Source organism: Lemur catta, chromosome 1 (assembly GCF_020740605.2).
Source record: "Lemur catta isolate mLemCat1 chromosome 1, mLemCat1.pri, whole genome shotgun sequence".
In the NCBI taxonomy this organism is placed as follows: Eukaryota; Metazoa; Chordata; class Mammalia; order Primates; family Lemuridae; genus Lemur; species Lemur catta.
This window is the reverse complement of record NC_059128.1, coordinates 105,569,999-105,593,380: the sequence shown is the minus strand read 5'-3', so window position 1 is coordinate 105,593,380 and position 23,382 is coordinate 105,569,999. Positions and strand designations below refer to the sequence as shown.

Sequence of the window (23,382 nt, the reverse complement as noted above, 5' to 3'; positions counted from 1 at the left end):
GCTTGTTGAAAATATTTTTTAAAATTTTTATAAACTCCTAACTAATGAAGAGGAAAGAACGAAGAGAGAAGACACAAACTAACAATATAAGAAATGAAAGGTCTATCACTTCAGATCTTATATACAATAAAAGAAAAATAACGCAATGTTATAAACTTTATCTAATATATTTCTGACAACTTGGAAAAAATGAATCAATTCCTCAAAACTCACCACTTAGCAAAACTGACTCGAAATAAAACAGAAAATCTGAATACCCCTAAATCTATTAAAGAAACTGAGTTGACTATCAAATACTCCAACAAAGAAAACTCTACACCAAAATCGCTGCACTAATGAATTACATCAAATATTTAAGGAAAAAATAAAAATAAAAACACCAAGCTTACACAAACTCATTCAGAAAATAGACCAGGAAGAAACATCTTCCAACCATTTTATGAAGACAGTATAATGTTGACATCAAAACTACACAGATTTTTTTTAAAAAAAGAAAAAGAAAATTACAGAATATCCTGATAAAGACAGACCCAAAAATTATTGACAAAATATCAGTGAATCAAACCAGTAATATATTAAAAGAATAACATATAATTATAAACTAGAGTTTAATGTAGTAATTCAAGGTGGTTGATTTTTAACATTCAAAAAAGTCAATGTAATTCACCATATTAACAGAATAAAGAAAAACCATACAATCATTTCAACAGATGCAGAAAACACATGACAAAATTCAACACATATTCATGATTCAAAAACTCTCAGCAAATTAGGAACAGAAAGGAACTTTCTCAATTTGATACCAATAAGAAAATAAATAGGAAAGCCACAGATAGGGAGAAAATATTTGTAAAACACCTAATAAAAAACCAGAATATATAAAAAACTTTTATAACTCAATAATAACAAGCAATTCAATTTAAAAAAGGGCAAAATATTTGAACAGACACTTCATAAGGAAGATATTTGAACGGCCATCAATACAACAGTGCCCATTGTCATTAGATATCAGGGAAATGCAAATTAAAACCACAAAAAGGTACCATTACACATCCACCAGAATAGCTAAAACACCAAATGGTGAAAATGAGGAGGAACTGGAACCCACATACATAGTTGGTGGGAGTTGTAAAACTGTACAACCACTTTGGGAAAATACTACCCAGACACAGTTATCAGCATCCAAGCAGGGTGAGGAGGGTATCTACGTAGGAAGGCTGCTTAGTGCAGGATCTTGGAGAATGAGTGGGACAAGGGAGGGGGCATTTGTGCAGGACAGAGTATTGGCAGAGTCCAGCTTTCTCACCGGAGGGAAAAATAAGGAAAGGGACAAAATTAGAATTAACCCTATGGTATAGGATTAGAATCAGCAATATCAGTATACACTTGTGGTTTTCAATTTATATAAATTGATACAGAAATATAGATGTACATGCGTTTGTATGTGTACAGAAATATGTATGTGCTTTTTTCACTGAGAGGTCTTGGGAGCAGTGATATCCCAACAGCAACAGGCACAACTAGCATTGAAATGTTGGTTTCTAAATCCTGTTATTCACTAAAGGAACCAGGACTCCCTGGACCAGTGACTGATTCCAGGGCTGGGACAGAAAAAGTACAAAATGAGCCTGGAACATTTTGCCCTATCAGAAAGTAAGAAAGGGTCCAAAGAATGATGGCAACATGTGAAAAAGACACAGAAGCCACCGTGAAGGGCCTCACAACTAGCTAAATGTGAGACAATTTGTACATCAATAATAATGATTACAACAGATTTTCACCCATCCACTAAAACAGGAACCATGAGTCCATACTGATATAAATAAATCTAAAGTTTGAGGAAGATTGGAATATTTACATCCTTTCAAAGTATCTCCTCATGAAATATTTATGAATTACAAAGGGAAAAGTAATTTTATACTGGAGAAGCTAGTGAATATCATTTTAATTGAAGGATCAAAGTAAAAAAACCAAATGAAATTGTGTACCATCTGATAAGCTATCAATTCTGTGATATTCCTATTAAAGATATATAACCAGCCAGGTGCAGTGGCTCACGCCTGTAATCCTAGCACTCTGGGAGGCGGAGGTGGAGGGGGGGAGTGGGGGTTCGCTTGAGGGCTTGAGCTCAGGAGTTCGAGACCAGCCTGAGCAAGAGCAAGACCCCATCTCTCCTAAAAATAGAAAAAAGTAGCCAGTCAACTAAAAATAGAAACAAAAAATTAGTCAAGCATGGTGGTTCATGCCTGTAGTTCCAGCTACTCAGGAGGCTGAGGCAGGAGGATTGCTTGAGCCCAGGAGTCTGAGGTTGCTGTGAGCTAGGCTGACACCATGGTACTCACTTTGGCCTGGGCAACAAAGTGAGACTCTGTCTCAAAAAAAGAAAAAAAAAAAAAGTGGTATTATGTATCAATGTTAATGTCCTAATTTTAAAAGTTATATTGTGGTTATTAAGAGAATGTCCTATATAACATATTTGGGGATGATGGGGCATTGTATCAGCAAATTACTCTCACATAGTCCACAAAAATAAAGGTGTTCTGTACTTATAAGTTTTCTATAAATTTCAGATTGTTCCCAAAGTTTTAGAGCCTTAAAAAATACACACATAAATGCATACATATATACACATCCATGCCTAACTCCCAAATTAATGAATCAGAATTCTCTGGGGGGTTGTATAGTTTGTGTTAAAGAAAGTCTTCAAAGCATTTAATGTATTTAATTTCCTTATGAAAAAATTTTGATAGCTCTATATTCATAAGAGTAATGTTGAATAAAGCTGATTATATGACATTTATTTCCAATATAGGAAATAAATAGGAAAGGATGCTGCCAGTCACCACATTTCCTCCCTGCCACTCTGCTATTCTATTTAATAACCAGTTTCCCCTTCAGTCAAAATAAATAAGTCTCTCTGCTGTTTTATATACATCTCTGAATTTCTTATAGAAGTATTTTTGATGAGGAAGGTTATAAGTCTGCTAATCTTTTATGAAAATTTAGCCCTGCAGATGTCTACTCACGTAAAATTGGACAAGTAAGACTTTCACAAAAAAAAAAACATGTGTGGTGGCCACATGTGGTTGCTGTACTTCCAGCCACTCGGGAGGCTAAGGCGGAAGGACCTCTTGAGGCCAGGAGTTCAAGGCCTATGTAGTGTGCTATGTCCCTACCTGTGAATAGCTGCTGCACTCCAGGCTGGGCAACGTATTCATAGCAAGACCCCGTCTCTTTAAAATAAATGAGTGTGTCTGTGTGTGTGTACACACACACACACACACACACACACACACACACACATATGCATGCCAGACCTAATTAAATGCCATAGAGCCTCAAGCTCAGCTGCTCAATAAATCTATTCTCAAAGCCTGACTAATATGGTATGACAAGCAAACTGGTCAAATGGCATTGTGACTTAATTTATGAATAGCTATAATACCTATTTTAAGCTTTGAGATTTCTTATCTAACTTCAAATAAGCTGAATAACAACAAAAGTATTAATCATAAGAAAAATGACTGATATATTGGACTTTATCAAAATTAAAAGTTTCTGCTCATCAAAAGAAATTGAATAGGAAGGCCTAGCATGGGAAAAAATACTCACAGTACTTATCTGACAAAGAATTTGGATGTAGGTTATATAAAGAACTACAAAGAGACAAGAGAAAGACAAATAACTCAAGTTTTAAATGGGCAAAAGCCTTGAACAGATACTTCAAAACAAACTTCAATGACAAGCCTTAAAAAATGTGACTACAGTATTTTGAAACTGAGTGACCATCTCATGAAACAGAGCATTGAGATATGAGATTTTTTTTTAAATGGACATGACTTAATATTGTTTTGAAATAACAAAAAACACATTTTGTTTTGAAATACATGAAAAACACATTTTCCTCCACATAACATAGGTTTAAACTGGCTGAAAATCCTATCCACAAAAAACTTTTATCACCTAAGAAATGTGGATAGTCATTATAAATTGTTAGTGACTCAACTTTGAAACAACATTTCCTGCTCTTCCTTTTCATGTTTTGGATAGGTTTAACTAAAGAATATTGTAGTATCACTTACCTATGTGGATCAGCATTTTCTGAAATTCACACTACTAGACAAAATACAGAAATAACCTAGGTGTTCAGGCAGATATAAAACTAAAACTGTCATTCCCAATTTTAAAATTCTGTGTTCATTAAATAGGTTCATTGTTCTTACCAATTGATTTTATACTCTGAAGTCTTTATGGCAAATAAATGTTATCAGTATGAACTTACAAAATCAACAATAATAAAAAGCTACTTTTATAAGTTTTATATTTGATGTTGTGACATGACTTAATTTGATAAAGTGTTCTACTGCTTTAAGGTACCTGAAAAATAAGCTGGATTTAAGAACTGCTAAGCATTTTACTAAGACTAATAACTCCACAGACCTTTTGTAGACACATTCACTTTGGTAATAGCTAACTGCTCAGGAACACTGAATAAGACATAAATCACTGAGACTATAGTTCAACAAATACATACAGTGCTAATCCCCATGGAATTCTGCATGGCATATTTTACTGCAGTACTCACTGGTGCTACTATTTTTCCTGTCTGTCCAACTTGCATATCATTGGGAACAAAGCCAGCATCAACAGCAGCACGGGAAGCACCAACTAAGAAGAAAAAAGTATTTGTCATTTTTTTCAAGCTCTATTATTCAGTTAGTTGGTATATTTACTAAAACTATAAATGAAGACACTAATATAATACAGTTCAAAATTTATTTTATAAGGGTGGGCACAGAGGCTCATGCCTGTAATCCCAGCACGTTGGGAGGCTGAAGTGGGAGGATCACTTGAGCCCAGGAGTTTGAGACTAGCCTAGGCAAGACAGTGAGACCCTGTCTCTCCAAAATATTTTTTAAAAATTAGCCGCGGGTGGTGGCACATGCCTGTAGTCCCCAGCTATTCGGAAGGCTGAGGCAGGAGGACTGCTTGAGCCAAGATTTCGAGGCTGCAGTAAACTATAATCGTGCCACCACACTCCAGCCACGACAATAGAGCAAGATCCTGTCTCTAAAAAAAAAAAAAATTATTTTATAAAGGACTTTTTAAAAAATCTCCATTACTGATTGTGAATTCTAAATACTAAGTACCAATGCATTTTACATATAAAGCTTTAATAAGTAATTTCTATTTATACCCAAATATTTCAGATTTTAAATTGGGCTGAACTCCTCTACTTGCTTTATCAAAAAGGTATTCATAACACCTACACTATAATCTGTTTAGGATGTCACTATATAATGCTTTTTTAGTTAATAACTTCACAACTTTTGAAGAAAGGTACTATAACATCATTACCTCTTGTGACCAGATAAAGAAAAGAGTTATATATAACAAGATAAAGGTTTAACCAATATTTGCTATCTAATTGATGCATAAATAAAATTTTACTGCTTTTTTTCTATTCTCATTCAATAGGAGTCAACAAAGAGCCCTCTACTTTGGAATAAAACCACCCTTTCCCCAGCAGGAGCCAAGAATGAGCCTCAGGCCTCAATTCCAGCTAGAGAGGACAAGAGGGAGCCATCGACAAGACAACTTGCTACCTATGAACACTCACAGCCTCACCACAACTATCTGTCTTGAATCAGCCAGGACATCTTGCCCTTCACATGCGTCAGTCACTAAAAGAAGCCCTAGACTCAAAGGTTACCCTTCATAACCCACACGCTGATCCCCATATGCTCTGTGAGCTCCCTAATCTGCACTCATCTCCCACTCCTCCTCAATTCCTGAGCACCCACGCCATGATTTCTGGAACACAGAGACCAATACCGGCAAAACTCAACTTATATTAAGTTTTATTAAAACTGAAGTTTAAAATTTTAAGTTTATTAAAACTGAAGTTTTATTAACTTAATAAAACTTAAGTTGGCTCTGTCTGAATTAATATAGCTACTCCTGCATTCTTTTGTTTAGTGTTAGCATGGTTTCTCTCTCTCTACCCATTTACTTTTAATCTATATGAAGTTTTTATATTTAAAGTGGGTTTCTTGTAGACGACATGTAGTCGGGTCTTGTTTTTTCATCCCCTCTGCCAATCTCTATTTTTTTTTTTTTTTTTGAGACAGAGTCTTGCTCTGTTGCCCGGGCTAGAATGAGTGCCGTGCCATCAGCCTAGCTCACAGCAACCTCAAACTCCTGGGCTTAAGCGATCCTACTGCCTCAGCCTCCCGGGTAGCTGGGACTACAGGCATGCGCCACCATGCCCGGCTAATTTTTTCTATATATATTTTAGTTGGCCAGATAATTTCTTTCTATTTTTTAGTAGAGACGGGGTCTCGCTCTTGCTCAGGCTGGTCTCGAACTCCTGACCTTGAGCGATCCACCCGCCTCAGCCTCCCAGAGTGCTAGGATTACAGGCGTGAGCCACCGCGTCCGGCCTCTATTTTTTAATTGGTGCATTTAGACCACTGATGTTCATAGTAATAACTGACACAGTTGGATTACTATCTGCCATTTTGAAACTGTTTTCTATTTGTTGCCCTTGTTCTTTGTTCCTATTTTTGTCTTCCACCAACCGAGCATTTTATGATTCCAATTTCTCTCTTTTATTAGCCATCAGCTGTACTTCTTTTTTTTACTTTTTTTAGTGGTTGTCTTAGAGTTTGTGATATACACTTACAACTAATACAAGTTCACTTTCAAACAACACTATACCACTTCATGAGTGGTACAACTACCACATAGCAAGATAATCCTAATTTCTATCTCCTGTTCCTTATACGTTGCTATCATTCATTTCATAGATACATAAGTATATGTGTGAGTATATGTGGTTGAATACATTGTTGCTATTATTATGTTGAACAAACTACTGCCTATTAGATCAATTAAGACTAAGAAAAAGAAAAGTTTTTATTTTACTTTTACTTATTCCTTCTCCAAAGCTCTTCCTTGTTTTATATACATCAGTTTTTGACCTGTATCACTTCCTTGTCTCTAAATGAAGGAAAAAGTTCTTTTAACATTCTTGTAAGGTAAGTCTACAACAAATTCCTTCAATTTTTGTTTGTCTGAGAGAGTCTTTATTTCTCTTTCACTTTTAAAGGATAATTTCTTGCTAGCTTGGTAGGTGTTTCCTCTAAACACTTTAAACATTTTACTCTACTCTCTTTTGTTTGCATGGTCTCTAAAGAGAGGTAAGTTGGAATTCTCATCTTTGCTCTTCTATAGGTAAGGTGTTATTTTCCTCTGGCTTTTTTCAGAATTTTTTTTTCTTTATCTTTGGTTTTCTGCACTTTGAAAATTTTATGCCAAGTTGTAGTTTTTCATTTTTCTGGCATTTATCCTGCTTGGTGTTCTCTGGGCTTCCTGGATCTGTAGTTTGTTATCTGACATTAATTTGGGGAAATTCTCAGTCATTGTTTCAAATATTGCTTCTGTTTCTTTCTCTTTTCCTTCTGGTATTGCTGTTACACGTATATTATACTTTCGTAGTTGTCCCACAATTCTTGTATGTTCTGTTCTGCTTTTTTTTTTTTTTTTCTTTTTCCAGTCTTTTTTCTCTTTGCTTTTCAGTTTGGACATTTCTACTGAGATATCCTAGAGCTCAGAGATTCTTTCCTCAGCCATGTCCAGTCTATTAAGAAGACCTTAAAAGGCATTTTTTGTTTCTGATACCATATTATCTCTAGCATGTCATTTTGGCTCTTTCTTAAAACTTTCACCTGTCTGCTTACATTCCCCATCTCATATGCTGTCTACTTTGTCATTAGAGTCCTTAGCATATTAATTACAATTGTTTGAAATTTCCAGTCTGATAATTCCTACTGAATCTGGTTCTGATGCTTGCTCTGTCTCTTCAAACTGTCTTTTGCCTTTCAGCATGCCTTATTTTTTCTTGATAGCCAGATATACTGGGTAAAAGGAAGTGCTGTAAATAAGCCTTTAGTATCATGGTGACGAGGAGTGGGAGAGGGGAAGCATTCCACAGACCTATGATTAGGCCTTAGTGTTTTATTGAGACTGTATCTCTCACTGTAAACTTTATACATGCTTCCCCTTGGGTGGGACAGGATGGCTAGAGTGGATTGAAGTTGGGTATTTCCTTTCTCCCATGCAGAAGGCTTGAGGGGGCTGGAGTTGGGAATTTCCCTTTCCCCAGGTCAGTTAGGCTCAAATAAAACCACAGCAAGTTAGGCTCTGGTTAAATAGTTCCTCATGAGGGCAACTTTGATAAGAAGAACAGAATGCACTGGCATATTTCAAAATGGTTCCTTTTCACTTCCCCCTGCTGGTAGCGCAAGGTGATTTTTCTTTAATTTTCACTATGAGAACTTGGTTGAGCCCCTGAAGGTAAAATTCAAAAAAGCATGGGGGTTTCGCTGGGTTCCCCTGGAGCTTTTAAATATGGAGCCTCCGTAAATTCGTCAATTACAGTTCAAGTTTCCTTACCCCAGCACTGGTTCCTGTGGAGGTTGCTACTTTTTGGTTTCTGCTCCCAGTAAGTTGTGATTTTCTGTATTTGTCTGTTAGTCTCTCCTATTTAGGGGACAGTGGTTTGCCATGTGACCTCACTTCTCTTATAGATCTAAGAAAAGTTGATTCATCAGTTTGTTCAGCTTTTTACTCGTTAGGACAAAATGGCAACTTCCAAGCTTCTTAAATGCCAGACCTGAAACCAAAAGTCCTATACCCTAGTCTTGTCTTAATTCTTGGCGATTTCAACACCCTGGCTTCTCGGTTCTAACTCTCCTCCAGTGAGCTTGCCCACCACCCCACCACAGCCACACCCACCGTCATATCCCAGACCTTTCCATTACCAATATCCCTTGAGAGTCTCAATTTCCAACCTCTCTCTGACCTCCTCTTTCCAGCTACTCCCTTTAGTACCCAACTGCAACAATCCTCTGATCCTACTATGATCTACAATTCTATTCACTGTCCTCTCTCTCCTCATGTCTCCTCTTCTTTACTCACCTTAAATTCTATGATCAATCATTCTAATCACTCCTTTACATATACCTCAGTTTCCTTGCCTTCGTCTTATATCATCACACTCACTCATGAAAAACCTCCATCTTTGGCTAACTAATTAAGCAATCTCTCCACTTTTTCCATACCTCTCCTCCTGTAGTTCAGCATGACTGGAGAAAACCACCCAAACACCAGCCACGTTAACTGTGTTTTACTTTAAATAAATAGGCCTTAATGCTTCCCGGAAATCATTCTAAATTCTCCTTGTCCTTTCATTGTCTCACTCTCTCCTAAGCTATAATTTCATATCTTTTCTTTTCTCTTCAAATTTCCTATACCTCTTTATCATTCTTTCTCTTGGCAGATGACTTTGCTTTTTATTCATTGAAAAAAACTGAAAGAATCAAGAGAACTTCCACATGCTCCAACCAACACATCTACCCACCACCTGTAGCCATATCCACATTCTGTCCTGTCTACTCAAGGACATCACTCCAGTAGTTCTTCCTTCTCTCTCCTGTATGACTCATTTTTCCCTCTGTACTGGAGCATTCCCGTCAGCATACAAGCATGCTATGTATTAATTGTCGCATCTTTTAAAAATGCCTCTGTTTGTCCCACTCCCCTTCTAGCTCCTTGTCCATTTCTCTACTCCTCTATGTAGCAAAATCCCTATAAACAGTTGTCTATATTCACTATCTCCAATTCCAGCCCTCTAATTCTGTTTTCTAAAAATCTTATTAAAATATAATATACACAAAGAAATGTGCTGTTCAACAGCTTATCACAGTGAACACAGCCATGTCACCACTATCTATTCTTTTGAACCCACTCCACTATTCCACTGAAACTGCTCAAAGTCACCAATGACCTCTAAGTAGTTAAATCCAATAGTCACTTAATTGCCCTTGACCTATTAGCCAGCATTTGACATAGCTGATCCCTCTTTCCCTCAGTGAAACACTTCACTTGGGTTCCAAAACACAGTCGCTGTCCTGGTTTTCTTGTGTAACTTACCACTCATTTTCAGTCTTCCATATCCTTTTCTCCCTTAGCTCTTAATCATAGAGTGTTTGGGAACTTTTGTTCCCAAAGAGTTCCCATAGAGTTCCTGGGAACTTTTGTTTTTTTCCTTAAAGAGACAGGGTCTTGCTATGCTGCACAGGCTAGAGTATAGTGGCTATTCACAGGCTCGATCATAGCACACTACAGCCTCAAACTCCTGGGCTCAAGCGATCCTCCTGCCTCAGGCTCCTGAGTAGCTGGGACCAAAGGCATGTGCCGCCACACCCAGCCTGGGACCTCATTTTTAATCTACACTCACTCCCTTGGTGATTTCATCCAGTCTCACGGCTTCAAATACCATCCAAATGCAATTCCCAAATTTGTATCTCCAACCCAAACTTCTCCAGTGAACTCCATGTTCCTATACCAACTGCTTAACTGACATCTCTATTTGGATGTCTGTTATTAGAAATCTCAAAACTTAATATGCCCAAAACTGAACTCTTGATCTCACCCTGGAAACTGCTCCACTGGAGATCTTCCCCATCTCGGCTAAGGGCAACTCTATCTTACCAGTTGCCAGGACAAGTATTTTCTCTCATAATCCAAATCCAGTCTGCCAGGAAATCCTGATGACTCTACCTTCAAACAGATATCCCCAAACTGACCACTTCTCTCCACATCTACTGTTACTACCTCGGTCCAAACTACCAGTATCTCTCACCTGGATGACTGAAATAGCCTTCTAAGTGATCTCCCTGTTACTGTACTTTTCACCCTACAGCTTATTCCCAAAACTGCAGCCAAAGTGATCCTTTAAATATGTGTTAGATCATGTCATTCTTCTATTCAAACCTTCCAGTGGTTCCTTATTTCACTCAGAGAAAAGCTGTCTCCTTACAATATGCTACAAGGCCCTGTGTGATATGGTCCCCTATTACCCCCCAATTTTACCTCTTGCTACTTTCTCTTTTGCACGTTCCATTCCAACACTGGCCTCCTTGCTATTCATCAAACAGGCAAGACACATTCCCATCTTAGACAGGCTCTTTGCACTTTACTGGTTCCTCTGCCTGAAACATCCTCCCTTAGATCTCCTCACCGCTCACTTCCTCACCTCTTCAAACATTTGTTTGGATGTCTCCCCGTTAAGGCCTACTCTGACTGCCTTATTTTAAACTGTAATGCTCCCCTTCCAATACGCTTCCTATTCTATTAGTCTCCGCAGCATTCATCACTCTCCAACATTTACTAATTTACTGTGTTTAGTACCTGCAGTAGGCAGGAAAATGGCCCCTCCAAAGATATATTCACTTCCTAATCCCCAGCACCTGTGAGTATTACTATGTGGCAGTGGATATGATACAAAGTTAAGGATCTTGAGAAGGAGCTTAATCTGGATTAGCTAAGTGGGCCCTAAATGCCTTTACATGTATCCTTATAAGAGGAATGCAGAGAGAGATTTGAAGTCCACACACAGAGATGGTGACATGAAGACAGAGGCAGAGATTGGAGTGACATGGCCACAAGCCCAGGAGTACTGGGGCAGCCACCAGAAGCTGGATGAGCAAAAGAACAAATTACCTCCTAGAGCCCCAGGAGGGAGTATGGCCCTGCCAACACTGATTTTAACACATTTCTGGCCTCCAAAACTGAGAGAGAAAAACTTCCTGTTGCTTTAAGCCACCAGATTGTGGTAATTTATTACAGTAGCCAAAAGAAACTAATATGAGGTATCCGCCTCATCCAAATAGAAATCTATTTTCCACAAGGACAGAGATTTTTATTTATTTTGTTCACTGCTATTTTCTTAGCACTTAAAATAGTGCCTGCTATATGTAATAACAGACACTTGATAAATATTTGTTCAGTGAATCAATCAATGAAAAAAATCGTGAAATATCAACATCTGATCATAAAGAGTCAATACCATAGCTTTAATCAGACAAAACTACTACTATTTCTATGAGTACACATATTATGTAATAGAAAAGCATAAAAAATCTATATATAAAACTCTCAAAAAGGAGAGAGAGATAATAGAATTGGGACATTTCTGTAAAAAGAAGAATGTAGTAGCTGTATAATTAAAAACCAATCAATTATCTCAATTTTTATTTTTCAAAAAACATCATTCCATTCTTATCAATGCACTTTTAATAATAGGTTCTATCTTCTCTATATATAGTTAACTAAAATTTTAAAATATCTTTAAAGAAATTTTTCACATATATATATTTTTAAGGCCAGTCAAGTGAAACAGTGGGAATGGAAAAGGAACAAAGGAATCTGTAGCGAGTGACGATCAATTAATTATAGACACCACTGCACTTGGACCGGCCTTAAAATAGCTTTAAATGTGTTTCTATTTATAGGAGAGATTTATGCTAGACACCAAAAAAGAGGAAAAACCAGGGTATTCCCGAATCTGAAGTAAGCACTGAAGGTGATATTATTTTAAAAATGAGAAAAAAATCCAAAAAACTACTAGGATTTGGCATATATAAGAGTGTTACATAGATAACTAAAAAAGTACTAGGAAACCCTTCCCTCAGTGAATGCTATCCCACTTAGTTGGAGGCCTGAGAAAAACTTTTTCAGAGAGAAAAACTGAAAGACACTGAAAGACACAGAAAGCAAAATAATTTGTGTCCTGGAGTGACTTATACATAAATGAAACAAGGAAGGAAAAAATATTTCCAACAAAAAGGGAACAGCTTTATACCAAGGAAAAGAAGTTTACCTGCAGCATGCAGTTGATCTGCCAAGTCATATAACAACTTAAAGTTGTCTCCACTCTTCAAACCCCGACCTCATTTAAAAAGATGAAAAAAACAAATTAAGCAAGCACATTCTATAAAAATTTTGCTACATTGTATAGTTGAGTAAATTTTCAAATTACATAACTGCCACATTAAGCATGCCACCTCCTCTATAAAACCTTCTCTGACTTCTACTATACTCCTATACTTGTCCCACAAAGCATTCAACCCCACTGTAATTGATTAGTTAACTAATGGTGTAACTAATCTTTAATATCAGGTTTCTCCACTAGAATAAAAACTCTTTAATTGCAGGATCCATCTCTATCTTGGTCACTGCTATTATCTGCAGTATTTAGCAAAACTCTACAGATAGCAGATGCTCAATAAATATTCTCTGGATGACTGAATGAAGTTATTATTTGAATGGAAGTCATCCCACTAGACTTTAAACTCCTTGAGAGTAAGATCATTCTGCCTTTCATCTTTGTTTCTCTAGCACTTTGCAACACGCCTGTCATAGAACAGATAACCAGCAAACATTTCTTGGAATAAATGAATCAGATACATGTTTTCAAAATAATAAATTTTTTCTTCTCAATGCCATTTGTTGTTTGAAAGCTTAAATATTTTATTTGATATTTAATTCGGGAAGATTTCAAAATCATCACAGTCTTTGTTTTTTCAAAAGTCAGGAGGCTAAAAAAGGTATTTTATTTATTTTTTAATAAGGAGTATAATATACAAAAAGAAGCATGTCTTATGCAATATGAACAGTTTTGATATTAAATGTGAAAAAACTTTCAAAGAGTTATCCATAGAGACCTGGACAACTATGGGAATCTTTCAAAGCAGAAGGAAATGTGGGAATTATACACAAGATGGCCCTGAGATTCGAACCATTTCTTTCTATAATTCAGAAGCCAACCATACTTTACAGAATAACGTGGAAGTCCAGCAATAATAAAATGACACCAGTGGCAAAGCTATGCAAGAGATTTTATACTATGCTCCCCCTGGTGCCAGTGACTAGATGTGCAACGGAAAGCCCAAATTGTGTATTATGCTCATAATTTCATTTTCCTGATTGGTAAAACAGAAATAATACTCGCAACTTTCCAACTTCTTACATTTAGAAAAAATCTGTGCTCCTCTAAAATAAATACAAATATTTATTTAAAAAAAATCAAAGTATTTTAAGTTTCCATAATCTTTTAAAATTAATATTCCACTTACCACCAGATACCACCACTTTGGCACCTGTTAGCTCTGGTCGATCGCTTTTCGTTAATTTCTGGTCAAGCCACTCTGATATTCCCACTGGTGAAGTACTTGATGCTGCATACATTGATACATATAATGAAACAATGACTATGGTTTCAAGTTCTATAATGATTATTTTTAACAGAAACACACAAATACATAATTTCATGAAATTTAAGTTTGTTAATTTTTGTGAATTTTCTGTGCTCCTAATCTCATTATCTCTGTGGAAAGACTTAAGGGAACTAGATTCCAGTCTTCACCTCATTAGCTGTATGACTTTTGAGAAGTTATTTAATTTTCTCAGTCTATCTGTAAAAACTAAATACCGCTATTTCTATTAGGTTCAGATAAGATACTGTATGTGTTAAAGCACAATACCCTCTATACATTTACTATTATTACATTCTATTATACTGAATTCCTATAATAGGAAAAGTGACGAGAGTAAAAAACCTTAATGTCAATTATCACATATTAATCTTAAGGGATCCTCTCTCTCCCACCCCCTTGATCTACCAAAGCAGCTATCCAAGTATCAAAGATGATGTGAAAAAGACATAAATTGTAAGCATTTCTTATTTTTGTATAAGTTTGGGAATATCATTTAGATTGAACTTTCATTTCAAATACTCTGCATTACAAATTTAAGCAGAGGTCATCTCTTATTATAATACAATCTATGAACTAAAAAAATAAGAAACAAAAACAAAAAACTCCAAATGAACACTCACCCTTTTCTGAACCGGCACTACCTCCACTTGTTGCCGCAGCTTCAAAAGATGTTCCTCGAACAGAAAACACCTTCACTTTCTCATCACACTTCACTGTGCACAACGCATTTCCTGAAAGATACAATTTATTTTTAAAAACCAACAAAACAGAGGCTTTGAATTTACTTCACAAAGACAAGGCAAGAAATAACTGTGAACTCACTGTTTTATAACTCTACTAAGTATAGGAAAAAGAAGTCCATAATGGTAAAGAAATATAACAGTAGTTAATTTTAACCCTGGATGTCTTTAAATACAGGACAGGTGTTGATATGCCGGGAAGCAAGAAACTGGAACAGGCAACCACACTAAGAAGGTACACTCTTTCTAAAAGGAATATGAACAAAGCTTCCTTCTCCAAAAACAATATAATCAGTAACTCAAAAATATGAGCTGCCACAACTTAATAAGAATGTAGCTATGGCCAGGCATGGTAGTTCAGGCCTGTAATCCTAGCACTTTGGGAAGTCAAGATGTGAGGATCACTTGAGGCCAGGAGTTTGAGACCAGCCTGGGCAACATAGTGATACCTCATCTCCACAAAAATTAAAAAATTAGCCAGGCATGGTGGCGCACGCCTGTAGTCCCAGCTACTCTAGAGGTTGAGGCAGGAGGATCCCTTGAGCCCATGAGTTTGAGGTTGCAGTGAGCTATGATGACGCATGCCACTGTACTCTAGACCTGTGGTCCCCAACCCCCGGGCATGGCCTGGTACTGGTCTGTGGCCTGTTAGGAAATAGGCCATGCATCACCGCCTGAGCTCTGCACCACCCTCCCCCACCCCCGACACCCCACTCTCCCACTCCCCCACCCCCGGGTCCATGGAAAAATTGTCTTCCATGAAACCAACTCCTGGTGCCAAAAAGGTTGGGGACTGCTGCTCTAGACTGAGTAAATGAGCAAGACACTGTCTCAAAAAAAAAAAAAAATGCAACAACTATGCATGCTAAAGAAGATATATGTGAAAACATGATAGGGCATTAAGAACAAGTACAGATGTGCCAAGATTTTTAAAGGATTTGAGACATTTCTCACAAATTAGCAATCACATTAATAGTGAACTAAACTATAACCAAATATTTCCCCCCAAACATTACTGAAGATGAAAGGTCTGATTTGAGAACTGACCATCTATATTGAAATACACAACTTTAATCAGGAAGAACATAGAGTTCACTGCCTTCTCCAACCCGGCCAGAGACCAGTGTGCTTAGCAATAGATCAGTCAGCTAAAGAGACACTGAAATGAATTTCTTAATGCAGACAGACATGGAGTAGGAGAAGCAAAGACTGAGAATACAATTAAAAAGAAAAAAAGTTTTACTCTTCTAGATGCCACTTAAAAATATCTATTGAATAGTAAATCTAATTTTTATTGACCACTGGAAAAATCTCACTCTGCAAACTGAATGACCGGGCAGGAAAGAACTGTGTTCAGGATCTATCAGAGAGAATGCCGTGTCATGGGCCAGCAGCAATTTTAGACTGAGATTTTTCTCAGAAACCTTTAAGATGGTTCATTTAAAGCAACTATATGGCTTGTTTTAAAATTCTATCTATAAGATTATGGGCTGGGTGTGGTGGCTCACGCCTGTAATCCTAGCACTCTGGGAGGCCAAAGCAGGAGGATTGCTTGAGCTCAGGAGTTTGAGACCAGCCTGAGCAAGAGTGAGACCCCATGTCTTAAAAAAATTAAAAATAAATAAATAAATAAATAAATAAATAAAATTCTATCTACAAGATTAATTTCTGCTTTTTACTAAAATTTAACATGTTGATTAATTATCTTCCTTGGGTACTCACCTGCATAAATAGTTCTCACAAATGTGTCAGGTGACTTGATTGCAATGATATCAGAAACTGGAGCAACATCAAGTTTGGCTGCTACTCTGGGCAAAAGGTTCTAAAAAGCAAAAAAAGCAGTGAGTTACACATACACACACTCAGGGATGGCTATAAACTATCAGCAATGACATCTTCCAAATGTATATTCCATAGAAATCATAATTAAAATATTTTATATTTCACAAGCATCTTTAGACATATTGCAACTTCAAGCACAGTCTTTTGAAAAGTCTTAGAGATTGAGTGCCTACCATTACTCTATGTTAAGTTTTATGAGTTTTATAGTAATAAGCCATTTTAACTCAATTATGTTGAGTTATGTGATATGATAGTTACTTCAATAAACATCAATTACAAAGTGTGATGGTTTTAGATTATTGAATTTAGGTAACAAAAGAGAAAAAAATTTAGAAGAGTGGTGAAATCCTGAAAATCCTGAAAAAGATACTTGTATAATTTACTTAATTGTATACGAAAGAAAAAATTTCAAAGCAGACATTTCACCTGTTGTTTAAATTGATGGTGCATAAAAAAAGATCAACACAGTAATCTGAAGAACAAGCTGTGTAGCTGTATAAAAAGAGCAACAGGCCAGGTGCAGTGGCTCACGCCTGTAATCCTAGCACTCTGCGAGGCCGAGGCGGGTGGATCGCTCCAGGTCAGGAGTTCGAGACCAGCCTGAGCAAGAGCGAGATCCCGTCTCTACTAAAAATAGAAAGAAATTATCTGGCCAACTAAAAATATATATAGAAAAAATTAGCCAGGCATGGTGGCGCATGCCTGTAGTCCCAGCTTCTCGGGAGGCTGCGGCAGAAGGATCGCTTGAGCCCAGGAGTTTGAGGTTGCTGTGAGCTAGGCTGACGCCACGGCACTCACTCTAGCCCGGCAACAAAGCAAGACTCTGTCTCAAAAAAAAAAAAAAAAAAGAGCAACAAAAATAAATAGATATGCTTTTACCTGCATATGCATATAACATCTCTGAAATAGACACGTGCTAACTTTGTTCTCACTAGCAGGGATCCTGGGGAAAGTCACAATTCCCATGTCTCAGTTACTTCATATGGCAATGAGGGCAAGAGAATCCCTACACTTCTAGGCTAAAGTTCTATGAACCCAGGCTCTAAAACAGAGGAGAGTCAGTTAGTGAAGACTGAATATCCATTCTTTCTGGACTCAAGGTTCTTTCAGATAATGTAAATGTGTTTTGAAAAGTAAAATGTTGCTTTTTACTACACAAACAGAAAAACTGAATTCTATACTGCTTTCTACACAGTTTACTCCATGGCACCTCCTGAACTTGAGGTGACAGAAGTGCCCTTTGCTGGCACAATCTCAATATATTATTCAAGTTCCTCTCCCCATTCTGCTCCCAAACTCTCCCTGTTCTCTAACACTGCTCTCAGTATTATCCTGTAATTACTCCTTTATTCTGCACCCTCCCACATGCATATACAATTATACTATATTAATTAGCACTAATATGTGTTGTTTTAAAATAATTCTAATATACATACTATATAACCTTCAATGAGATTTATAACCCCCCCCAAGAGCAGAGGTTTTGTTTCTTCTGTTTCTCTCCTGTCCCTAACCCTCTATCTAATAAGTACTTCTACATAAGTTGATGCTAACAACTATTGACAGCCTGAGTCAATTTCCCTTCTGCTATATTGCCAATAGGAAAGGTTTTCTAATTTTCACTTTATCATTACCTACATTATATAGTAATTCTCTTTCAACCATGACAAAAGAATTTCTGAAAAGTGCTATACTTTGTAAAACCACAATTAGAAAAAGTTAAGATCCCACACAAAATAAAAGGTTTGGGTAAACAATTAAAATTCCATGGCCAGGCACGGTGGCTCACGCCTGTAATCCTAGCACTCTGGGAGGCCAAGGCGGGAGGATCACTCAAGGTCAGGAGTTCGAGACCAGCCTGAGCAAGAGCGAGACCCCGTCTCTACTAAAAATAGAAAGAAATGATTTGGACAGCTAAAAATCTATATAGAAAAAAATTAGCCAGGCATGGTGGCACATGCCTGTAGTCCCAGCTACTTGGGAGGCTGAGGCAGGAGGATCGCTTGAGCTTAGGAATTTGAGGTTACCGTGAGCTGGGCTGATGCCACAGCACTCTAGCCCAAGCAACAGAGTGAGACTCTGCCTCAAAAAAAAAAAAATTTCCATTAAACAGGCTGAGTGTGCTGTCTCATGTCTGTAACTATAGCACTTTCGGAGGCCAAGGAGAAAAGATCGTTTGAGGCCAGGAGTTCAAGATCAGCATGGGTAACAGCAAGACCCCATCTTTACAAAAAATTTAAAAATTAGCTGGGTGTGGTAGTGCACAAGTCCTAGCTACTTGGAAGGTTGAGCTAGGAGGACTATTTGAGCCCAGGAGTTCGAGGTTGCAGTGATCTATGAACATGCCACTGCACTCTAGCCTGGGCAACAGAGCAAAACTCTGTCTCAAAAAAAAAAAAAAAAATACAACCAGGCACAGTGGTTCACGTCTGTAATCCTAGCACTCTGGAGACCGAGGTGGGCAGATCGCTTGAGCTCAGGAGTTCAAGACCAACCTAACCAAGAGCAAGACCCCATCTCTACTAAAAATAAATAAATAAATAAAAATTAGCTAGTCAACTAAAAATAGAAACAAAAAATTAGCTGGGCATGGTGGCTCATGTCTGTCGTCCCAACTACTCAGGAGGCTGAGGCAGGAGGATCGCTTGAGCCCAGGAGTTTGAGGTTGGTGTGAGCTACGCTGACACCATGGCACTCACTTTAGCCCAGGCAACAGAGTGAGACTCTGTCTCAAAAAAAAAAAAAAAAAAAAAAAAATCATTAAATATAGCTCTAACTTGGTAAATAAGAGGTTTAGAAAATGTCTACTTTTAAAAACAGATTTGTCAGTATTTAAAGCCTGCTTCAGTAAGTAACTCTTTCCTGAACCACCTTTTTTAATGGTTAAGGAATTACTACTTTAATATTGTTATCTGGATAAGCAGATTCTCTTACAAATTCTTTTTCTTTTTTTCTTTTTATAAATGCAAAAAATCAGAAACAAGCTAAATGTCACTATTATGCAGCCATAAAAAAAGAGACAAGCCAGGCATAGTGGTGCATGCCTGTAGTCCCAGCTACTTGGGAGGCTGAGGCCATATGATCACTTGAGCCCAGGAGTTCAAGGTTCAAGGCTAGCCTAGGCAACATAGCGAGATCCCATCTCTGAAAATAAATAGATAGATAAAACTAAATTAACTAAGTTAAAAATAAATTTAAAGAGATAGACATATTACAAGCTAATATTTTCAACTCATATTCTTTTTTTTTTTTTTTTTGAGACAGAGTCTCACTCTGTTGCCCAGGCTGGAGTGCTGTGGCATCAGCCTAGCACACAGCAACCTCAAACTCCTGGGCTCGAGCAATCCTCCTGCCTCAGCCTCCCGAGTAGCTGGGACTACAGGCATGTACCACCACGCCCGGCTAATTTTTTCTATATATATATATGTTTTTAGCTGTCCGTATAATTTCTTTTCTATTTTTAGTAGAGACGGGGTCTCGCTCTTGCTCAGGCTGGTCTCGAACTCCTGAGCTCAAACAATCCGCCCGCCTCGGCCTCCAAGAGTGCTAGGATTACAGGCGTGAGCCACCACGCCCGGCCTCAACTCATACTCTTAAATAAAAGCCACTAGTCACAAAACAATTCATGCCATATTATCCTATTTTAGAAGTAACAAATATACATTTGCACACTCATTACAATTTTAAAATCCATAGAAAGAGGCATAAAAGAACATACAATTGTTAACAGCTGTACTCCTGAAAAGGGAAGAGTGAGATGGAAATCAGAAGGTAGGACTTTGACACCCTGCTCTACATACTGCTGTACTGTATGCATCCTTTCTAATATGAACATATTTGTGTACAACTTATAGTTTTTCAAAGTAAAAATAAAGACTAACAACTATAGCTTATTAAAAATGAAATAAAAGAAAATGGAGCTAGGATAATACCTGTAGCCACATAGAAAGCAAGAAAGGTCCACTGACAAATTGCTCATCTTGCACTCCCCTTACCCCTCCTTTTTAACTTCATGTAGGCCACTATTCATCTGATAGATGGCCTTTCTTCAGACACACCATGGTGCACATGACCGGATTACAGCTTTCTTTACCCTAAGAATATCTTCAACGACCATACAGCCCTTTCCAAACCCCTCAAGTAGACAGAATTCGACCTTTCTAAATATCCACCAGTCACCCAAATAAACCATCTCTTAAGATAGGCTACTAATACGAATGACATTTTCACACACACACGCACACAGAACTCAACATTGTTTGTAAACAAAGATAATTTAAAACAGCCTAAATAGAGTTTTCTCCACAACAAAATTTAAAAACCTGAAAATGGCATTTTAACAGAGATTATGGTAAAATCTTTTAGAAAAACTACCAGATTAATTCAGAGAAATCAGGATCGGCTATCTAAACAAAGTGTGTTGTACATTTTCGGCACAATGAAATCTAACCCTTCAAAGTAGTGACATCAGATTCTACATTCTCAGTCTTCTCACCTTTCCAAAGGCAGATGCTCCAGCACAGATGTGTGTGTAATTGAACTGCTTTTGAGTTGCCAGAATCAATGGCGTCAGTTCCTCTGAGAATTAAACACAATTGATAAAACACATTTCATGATATTTTCATGTTCTTATATTCAAGCATAATTTAGACACTACATTTTTTCCACTGGAAAACCTCACCTGGAAGGAGGCCTTTGTACGCATCATGTTGAGCCACCAGAACTTTTGCTACACCTGCTACTTTACAGAGATCTTGTGTAACCTGTGATTAAAAGATAAATTCCTAGTTATCCATCTATCAGATACATACAAATAGAGCCACCACTACAAAGTTCAACAGAGCGTAAAATCTTAATGACTGACACTAAAAATCACTCTTATTAGCAAAAGGGCTACTCAGAAATTGAAAAGTATTTCCTAACAAAGAATATCTTATGCCAATAGATCTTACTTCCAATTGACCTTACATAGTCCTACCACATGAATTTCAACAAAAATTCCTGCTTTGGAAAAGGAAAGTACTAATTGACAAACCAAATCAACATGGCTTTTCATTCAAATGTAGTTGTAAACTGTGCTTTTTACTTTTGGTTCAATGCAAGTGTAAGTTCATCATTTTAGAAATAGTGAAAATGGGGTTCTCTCTCCTGCAATAATAACACAGCAATACATTTTAGACTTGGGGTTTCCTAGAAGTAAAGAACAGAACTTAACCATCCTAGTTTACAGTCTATTGGACTTGACTTGGCAATAATAATTTCTGCTGATATTCAAATTAATAACTCTGGTCAATAGAGAAAATCTTATTTAATAGCCCATTGTCAACCACTGAATTCTTGCCCATATACATATATTTATCTATGACAAAGCGAAATATTTTCTATTTTAATTCTTCATTTTTCCTGTTCGGAATCAGGATGGGGTTCTGAGAAAACTTTCTGACTACTCAGATTTTCTTTCTGTATACAGAAGGCAATTAGATTCTCCTTTTTAAGTATCTCTAATACAGCATGAATGGCTTCTGCTTTAGCAGAGTGATGTCAGTCATATTATCTTCTGTCTCCTTGTTTACCTCCATACTGATTCATTGATAAGTGGGCATAAAAGGCTGTGCCTCCTGCTCTCCGCAAAGGACTGTAAGGTTGCAACAACGTTCACTGAAGAAAAGATACGGTGCGAAAATACCTCTGCTGAAATGAGCATTCTGCAGCACACCATCTTACACCACAGAGGATACATCTGCATTTACTTTCTCTAACTTTGAGAGAATTTCCAATTTAAAAAACCCAGTTAACTGCAAAGTAGTTGTATAGCAGCCTGGGATATAAAACGGGACAGAATTTTCCCATTGAAACTATCTTTTCCTTTATTGGCAAAAACTTCTGGTTCTCCACAGAAGACTTATTTGCTGTTTAGAATAAATAGCTAAAGAAAACAGTATATAAAACTGAACTCTGCCTAGGCTATTAACAGTCTCTTTATACAGGTACTAGTTGTTTTTCTTTAAAATTAGAATGTGACATGATAAAATAGTAACTGAGCAGAGATGATTTCTGTTTTTCTCAAAATAATATAAATAAATAATCATTTCAAATATTTTTAAACTAATATTACAATAATTATTTAAAATTACAGCAAAACAAACAAAGCCAGAATTTGTATATATCTGAAGACAGAGCAACTAAAAAAGATAGTAGCCGTATCATCATATGTTGTGGTTAACATTAACTGTAAAAGATTCAATAGCTGTTAGCAGGAATTAGATAAAGAAATCCACATAACTAATCCTAAACCTGCTAGAAAACATTTCTTTTAAGATAACGGATTTTCATTTAAGAAATTAGACAGAAGCAACACCAGCATTCTGAACCTACATTATCACATGCTCTGCATCGATTATTCAATAAAAAATAAATAAAATCCTTTAAAAAAGAAACATACTCTCTCCAAATTTATTCCTCTGTGAGGTTTAAGCCCCCAACTACATACTTATGTGAGAGGAAACTGGTGGCTCAAGTTGTGCAAGCTTAACTGAAGCAATCACCTACTATATACTTCAGCCCAGGGGCACTAACCCTGCAAATCATATTATAGCACCTTTCCAGGGGGTTAGTTTCCAAAGCTATCATCGTCTTACTTCAACAACAACAAAAACCAAGAATATCTTTTAGTACCA

General features: G+C 37.1%; 1 protein-coding gene across 1 annotated transcript in view; it reads right to left on the bottom strand.

Annotated features, from left to right (window-relative positions):
* ETFA (electron transfer flavoprotein subunit alpha) overlaps positions 1–23,382 on the bottom strand; it is a 69,955-nt gene that overhangs the window by 32,419 nt on the left and 14,154 nt on the right. Inside the window, exons 3-9 of the mRNA XM_045541912.1 lie at positions 21,387–21,468; positions 21,201–21,283; positions 16,586–16,685; positions 14,744–14,854; positions 13,983–14,084; positions 12,728–12,796; positions 4,586–4,668 (exon numbers count right to left, since the gene is read on the bottom strand). Coding sequence (XP_045397868.1) covers positions 4,586–4,668; positions 12,728–12,796; positions 13,983–14,084; positions 14,744–14,854; positions 16,586–16,685; positions 21,201–21,283; positions 21,387–21,468 — 630 coding nt within the window. The remainder of the gene's footprint in view (positions 1–4,585; positions 4,669–12,727; positions 12,797–13,982; positions 14,085–14,743; positions 14,855–16,585; positions 16,686–21,200; positions 21,284–21,386; positions 21,469–23,382) is intronic.